The 7575-nt window shown below is 43.0% G+C and overlaps 1 protein-coding gene across 1 annotated transcript; it reads right to left on the minus strand.

Annotated features, from left to right (window-relative positions):
• Window positions 1–234: 234 nt before the first annotated feature.
• Window positions 235–4545, minus strand: lrit3a (info leucine-rich repeat, immunoglobulin-like and transmembrane domains 3a). The gene is made up of 4 exons (XM_053506283.1): window positions 4411–4545; window positions 3863–4329; window positions 1944–2249; window positions 235–1605 (listed from the first exon to the last, which is right to left on the minus strand). Exons 1-4 carry the CDS (start codon window positions 4506–4508, stop codon window positions 593–595), a joined length of 1884 nt encoding a protein of 627 aa, XP_053362258.1. The 5' UTR covers window positions 4509–4545; the 3' UTR covers window positions 235–592.
• Between the last annotated feature and the right edge of the window lie 3030 nt (window positions 4546–7575).

Consider the following 7575-nt stretch of genomic DNA (forward strand, 5'->3'; position numbering starts at 1 on the left):
AGAAAGGTTCTTTAAATATTCCTGAATGGGTTATACTTTCCTTACTTTGTACTTTTTAATATACAATTAGGATTATACACTCTGGAATCTGTTTAACTCAGAAAGCTTCACTCTTAAAAAATATCAAACAAAAAACATTTTAAAGGTTCTCTTGCTTTACATATATATATATATATATATATATATATATATATATATATATATATATATATATATATATATATATATAAAACCAGCTTGTTACCAGTCAGAGGATGCTTGCTGTCAGTGAGGTAGATGAAAATGTCACAGTGTGGCTGATCCAATACAGTTGATTTTACCATTTCGGTATACCATTACATATACTGTAAAACACTTTCTACATGATAGAATTTCTTTCGGATGGGCTACTACACATACACAGAGGTGCCTATGCTTCTATCAGGCATCACCAACAACAAAAAACAAAGAATTTTACCACAAAACCCACAGTGCTACAGCACCTACACCAATGAAAAAAAAAAAAAAAAAGTAAGGACATAACTCATTTTGTTTCATTGGCTCACAAAGCAAGAAATCATTACTGTTCCTGGTTCATTTTGCTAGCTTAGGGCTAGCAAAGGTACTCAGATCGTGAATTATCACTTTTGTAGGTCATTTGTGAGTCTATACTTGAACGTGAACAAAGGAGCATCCTCTCCGATTCCTGCGTCAGCCGTCGAGTCCAGAGTTCACTCGCCTGTCCGTTCAGCATCCCCTGCTGCATGGCGAGAGCCTCAAATTTCACGTAAGTCTCTTTGGAAAGATCGTGATCCACTTCAGCGTTCCTGCCGCTCCTCTGACAGTACAGCAGCGAAATTTTGTAGAGAAGGAGAACAATGAGAGGAAGCGCAAAAACACAAGCGATACCACTAACGATTAACAGCCACCTGTTGGAACCAACATCTGTAATGGAATTCAGAGTGATAAAATTCACACATTGCTCCTTTCCAATTTGGGGAACCAAGCACACTGTGTACATCTGGTTTGGAAACAGGTTCTCGAGTAGAAGCTTACCATTTCCAACTTCAGTGTCCACGGTCTCCTTTATCTCCTCTGCATTGTATGGAAAGTACACCACTGACATGGGTGATTCACTGGGAAACCCCTCACTCATCCATGTCACAACTGCACTGTCTCCTGTTTCCTCAACCACCTCAACATCTCTGATGTACGAGATGCCTTTCTTTCTAGATTTATTCTTGATGCTGATTTTGCTCTGCTCCATCCTGTATATATTTTTATCAGGTGGAGATCTCTGGATGCCTCCACCTGGACCTAAGTTCAACTTGCTCGCTATAGATGGCGATGTAGTCAGAGATGGCTTGGTTGTGGTTGTGGTGGTGGTGGTGGTGTTGGAAGTGATGGTGATAGAGTTAATTGCTTCTGTAACAGCAGAAGAAGATATGTTGAAGGAAGGAGATGGAGTTGTGAGGTTCACCTCAGCTAAAGATAGCATGATGGTGGATTCTGAACTTCCAGCAACGTTCCTTGCCTTGCAGCGATAAACACCGGTGTCCTTCAATGCGATTCCCTGAAGACTAAGGATGGACCACCGAACACCTTCACCTGGGGATTCCTGCACAACTAATCATGCAAAAAAAAAAAGAACTTTTATACACAAACTGCAATAATCCCATGATGCCCAGCAACAAATTATTAGCATTTTGTTTTAAAAATGGTTGGTTGATTTTTTGATAATGATTGGTCTAAAAGAGTGCCAAATTTTATGACTGTTGACAAATTGTTGACAAATTGTTAATAAATTGTTATTGGCCAATGGCAACAATTTGTCAAGCCTAATAAAAGCCTAATACACTGCTTTATAACCTAAACCCTAACCCATACATTATGTTCAACTCCTCCCACCAGCGTGTTACTCTTTTAATTCCAGCCTGGACTTGGGTCCCAGAGCTGACTGGTACCTGGGCTACTGAGCGCTGAACCGTCCTCTCGGCTCCACAGCAGGGTTGGGGTAGGGTAACCTGTAGCATCACAGCGCAGGAGCACATTACTGCTGAGGGAAGATGTGATCTTCGTAGCTGAAGTCATCACCGTTGGTTTAATGCACTGATCCAGTTCTGCTCGTTTAAACAGAACCGCAGCCAGGTTCTCTGGGCCGCTGCAGGTCACCAACTGGTCTATTAGCACCACAGGACCTTCTGCCATTTTGGATATTTCGATAAGTTTGGATATGCGGCAGTCGCAGTACCACATGTTGTCCTGGATCCCTAGAAATATTGAACCTATTTTCAGTGTTTAATTTTTGCAACATGTTGTGTTTTATTACTATGACATTATTTATATAAATGCAGAATATAGAATTAAATAAAACAATTTGTTTAATAAAATGTATTTGGTCGCATATTATAATTTTTTTAAAATCACTTTATGAATGCTTTCAAAAAGGTCTGAAGCCTACCCCAGGAGACTCGGGGCATGAGACGGGGTACACCCTGGACGCGGCACACAAGCGCACACACACACTGGTTCACACACTATGCTCAATTTGGCAATGCCAATTACCTTACACTTTGGAAAGTGGGAGAAAAACAGAGTACCCGGAGGAAACCCACCAAGCATGGTGAGAACATGCAAACACCACACACACAGACTCAAGGTTGGACTCAAACCCCTTGACCCTGAGGGGCGAGGCCACAGCGATAACCATTACACTACCGTGCCACACATTTCAGATTTTATTAAACTAATTGTTTAAACATAAAATGCTTAAAATAAGGATTTGAGTTTGAGCTCCGAAACCTCATTATGTCATCTGAGGTCTACTGGAAGGTTTAATGTTTAATATCCTCAAGTGTTTTCAACACAAGCAGTAAACCATCAGGTGCTGGACTTCAGGAGCTTATCATTCATAACTCTGTCTACAGCAGAACCTCGGGTTTGTTGACTGTAAACACCTTAAAAAAGTCCCTTCCGTGATGAACGGGAACAACTGTATGAAGAAGTACCAGTGGTGCATTCCATAATCCTTCAATCACTGTTCATGTACTGTTCCTTCCAGCACTTTCTTTGAAGTTCTAACTTTTCTGCTGGAATTATTATTAAATATTGTGCTATAGTATATTATTGTACTGATGCGTGTAGGCTAAACGAAGCCTACAGATCAACACAAATCCAACTCACATGGGAAAACTAAATTAGTAGATTAAGCTGTACTTAAGGAAGGCAAAGCACGCTCATGCAGAAGCTCGAGGTATCTTTAGACACGTTAAATCCGCTGCAGAAAAATCAAGCTGCTCAGATACAGTAAGATCAATGGAGAGCATTACTATTGGAGCAACTAATCAAAGCTACGTGATGAACATTTGGGAGAGTTTGCTAACTACAATTAGAACCAGACAATAAGTTTCAGTATAATTGCACTTTGAATAGATTTTTACTAAATAAAGCTTTCTATACTTTAATTAATAATAATAAAAGCATGATGATCAGTACCATAAAAACTAATAAACACTCTGCATCTTTACAGAAATTTTAATTTGGAGGCAGAGTCAACACCTCAAACTCTTTGTCATGTTCCTCAAATTATTCCCGAACAGTGTGTGTCAGGGTGCATCATCCTGCGGAAAGAGGACACTGGCATCAGGGACCACCGTCTGCATGAGGTAATTCTGTGTATAACAGGGTTTAGGTAGGTGGAACGTGTCAGACTAACATCCACATAAAGGGCAAGACCCAAAGTTTCCAAGCAGAACATCACCCAAAGCATCACACTGCCTCCATGATGTTCAGGTGCGCCTTAGAGAGCTTTTGTTGGAAGCTGATTCCCCTGTAATCAGTAAGAACCCATACCATCTAAAACTATTCTGTCATCATTACTCACCCAGTACAATCTTCTCAGAGGTACTACCACTGGGATTCATTCCAGAAACGGGTCCCCAGATGTCCAGAAGATCAGAAGGCAAGGTGTTTAACTTATTGCTGGAAAGGTCCAGGTATGTGATGTTAACCAGGTGCGCTGCAGCTTCTACAGGAATGCTCGTTAAGCGATTATTGTGCAGATCCAACACCCTGAGATTGGGCATCTCTCTGAGAGACTCCCAGGGGAACGTGGAGATTTGATTTCCATCCAGACGAAGCTCGTGCAGGACCTTCAGGTTGTAAAAGCTCTCAGGGTCCACCGAGCTGATGGAGTTGTAGGTGAGCCACAGATACCTGAGCTCGGTGAGGTAGTAGAACGCCTCGTTTTTTACTCGCCGCACCGCTGTTTTCTCCACACGCAGCTTCACTGTGTCCAGCGGGACGTTGACGGGGATCTCGGCCGTGTCGGGGTCGTTACACAGCACCGTCCTGCGAGAGACAGGGGAGAGGAATGGCAAAGAGTGTGTGTGTGTGTGTGTGTGTGTGTGTGTGTGTGCATTTATGTGTTACCTGGTGCCATGGAACACACAGGTGCACTGCGAGGGGCAAAACGGCCGCACGACGCTCCAACAGGACAGCAGCACCTGAACAGCCAGGACACACCGCATCCTTCACTGAGACACACACACACTCACATCACACACACACACACATCACACTTTAAAGCTCACCACACACACTCACAGACATTTAGATACTTTCAAAGACACACAGAAGCCCTTGAAGTGGAGCAGATGTTAAACTTGAGACGAGCAGACGTTGCGCAAGTGAGGATGGATTACAGAGGATTTCTGTTTGTGCGTGTGTGTGTGTGTGTGTGTGTGTGTGTGTGTGAGAGAGAGAGAGAGAGAGAGAGAGGTAGATAACCTGGTGATGACCTTTCAGGACATACTAATCGGCTAACGAAGTTTCTTGCCTCATGTGACCTGGTTCTGTTTATCATTCTGTCTCCCCGCTTCTTTCTTTATATATTTTTTCTTTTTGTCCTGTCTGTCTTTCTCTGTCTTTAATCTGTCTCTCTATTTCTGTATGTTTCACTCTGTCTCTATATTTTCCTGTCCCCTTTTTTCTCTTTGTTTTACTCTTTATGCTCCTCCCCCCTCTTTCTCTCCTGAGCTGTCGTCTGGGCTATGATGAGAGAGAGAGAGAGAGAGAGAGAAATGAATAGTAGGGTAAAAGTGAGAGATGTGTAAAGGTCATCACAGGACAAAGAGAGACAAAGAAGTGGAAAGTGGAAAGGAAGTCTCTCTCTCACACACACACACATACATACACACACATACACACACACACACACATACACAAACACACACAAGCACACATACATACACACACACATACACACACAAGCACACACACATACACACACACACAAGCACACACACACACACAAGCACAAACACATACACACAAACACACACAAGTACACACACACACACACACACACACAAGCACACACACATACACACAAACACACACACACATACACACTCACACACACACAAACCTATGTGAGATTTCTCTCTAGTTTCAGGACTAATTTTGGGATGAAAGCCAGAGAACGTATCGGGTTACTTTGCTGTAACCCTGTTCCCTGAAAAGGCGGGAACGAGATGCTGCGTGAAAACACTATGGGAACATCTTGTCATGTTGCCGGTTGTGAAGCATGTGTGTATCAAACATGCCAAATTTTTGGCTTTTATAACCCCGGTGGGTGACGTCATCTGATGAGACGCACCTGCAGGTTATAAATAGGAGCAAACCGGAAACATTCCTCAGATTCTTGTCTTCACCTCGTTGTGAGCGTGTCTGTGTCTAACCAGCAAAAATAATTGTTTAAACTCACCGATAATGGCAGAGTTTTAAACGAGATGTCCCTCCGTGTGTATAATCCATGTCAGAGACGATCTCTACACTTTACTGCTTTGATTAAGTGCTACGCGCGCGCCTCGCATTCCGAGCCGCATTCCTGAGGCTTAAACTCGTGCATCTGGCAGAGCAGTGAGAGATGGAATAAAAAAACTCCTTTCTTTCGTGTTCTCATCGGGTCGGGGAATTCTCTGTCGGCTCACAAGCACGCCCTGGCGCTTCTTGTGAATGGGCAAGGATAAACATCCTCTCTTGCTTCCGTGGAGATGGTAATAGCCTCTAAGCACTTAAAAAATAAATAAATTACAGTTTTTGCCTATTGCTTACACACGTTTTGCACAATTTGGCCCATTATGTCAAAACTCTACACACAAACCCATCAGACATAGCACTTGGAGATTAACAACTCACATCTATGCCAAAATGAAACACTGCAATCAAAACTTTACACTCCTTTCTAAAAATCTAATTCTTGCAACAAAAACATACACAGAAGCACCATTTGAATTACTCTTTCATATCAGCAACAACACACTGATGAGCTTTATATAAAACACTGCAGTCTTTGTGTTTGTAGTTTGCTCAGACTCAGTTTTCTGTAAAACTCAAAAGTAGAATTTCTGCAGTAATCAAACAAGAGTTTTTACAAAAATACGAACATTCTTACGGAAATAAAAAAAAAAATTGAATCACAAAACAAAAAAAACACTGAAGAAATTGCTCTTGGGGGAAAAACATATACTTTATTTGTGTGTGTGTGCATGCGCGTGTGTGCGTGCGTGCATGTGTGTTTGTGGTGGGGGGGGGTGGGCTTATGGATCCTGCCTTCTGTTTGGATCTGGCCACAAGACCTCATCAACATCACAGGCGATGTCCTCACGGGCTAGGCATCGGGGAAAATATCGCCTTGTGTGCCGAATCCACCCTTGGATTGATCCTATCTCAATGTCTCCGCATGCCTCTTCCATTGCTTGCAGAAGAGTCATTCGGGCATGTGGTTGCCGATCATATACTTTCCACCGCCACGCTGAAAAGAATTCCTCGATTGCATTTAGAAAGGGTCTGTAAGGGGGCAGGTATAAAACTGTGAAATGGTTATGGTTGTTGAACCAATCTCGGACCAGAGCTGCCCGGTGGAAACTAACGTTATCCCAGATGACAACAAACCTGGACTGCTCTGGTCTGTCCTGCACAACTCCATGTAGTGCATCTAGAAATGCAATGATCTGTCCTGTATTGTAGGGACCTAGAGTGGCATGGTGATGCAGGACTCCTTGGACACTAATTGCAGCACACATGGTGATATTTCCCCCACGCTGCCCAGGGACATTTACAACAGCCCTTTGTCCAACTATGTTACGGCCCCGACGCCTGGTTTTGGCCAGATTGAAGCCTGCCTCATCCATGTAGATGAACTCCTGTGGCAGTTCGGCGGCATCAAAATCCAGAACTGTCGGGGGCGCTAGTGCGCGTTAAGCATGTAAGTCGTGTTTTCGAACGCTCCCAGGGAAGGCAACATATTTGTTCACTTATTTAACAGTACAGCCTTTTTTTTTCCTTAAAACTTTTTAAAACAAGCTTCAGAGACTCTAAGTGTATACTTGTATAAGTCATAAGTATAAACATGGCGACGTCTCGCTCCAAAGCCGATACGGGTAGGGGAGGCCGCAACAAAGCCCCGGTCTCTACAGGCGATACTAAGGGATCCCCGGGAAAAGAATGCGCCTCGGATAACTCATCCGGGAATATCACTAGTCTTCAGATGATGCTGGACTCTGTCAAGAATGAGATCTGTCAGAAAATAGA

The sequence above is a fragment of the Clarias gariepinus genome, chromosome 10 (genome assembly GCF_024256425.1).
Source record: "Clarias gariepinus isolate MV-2021 ecotype Netherlands chromosome 10, CGAR_prim_01v2, whole genome shotgun sequence".
Taxonomy (NCBI): Eukaryota; Metazoa; Chordata; class Actinopteri; order Siluriformes; family Clariidae; genus Clarias; species Clarias gariepinus.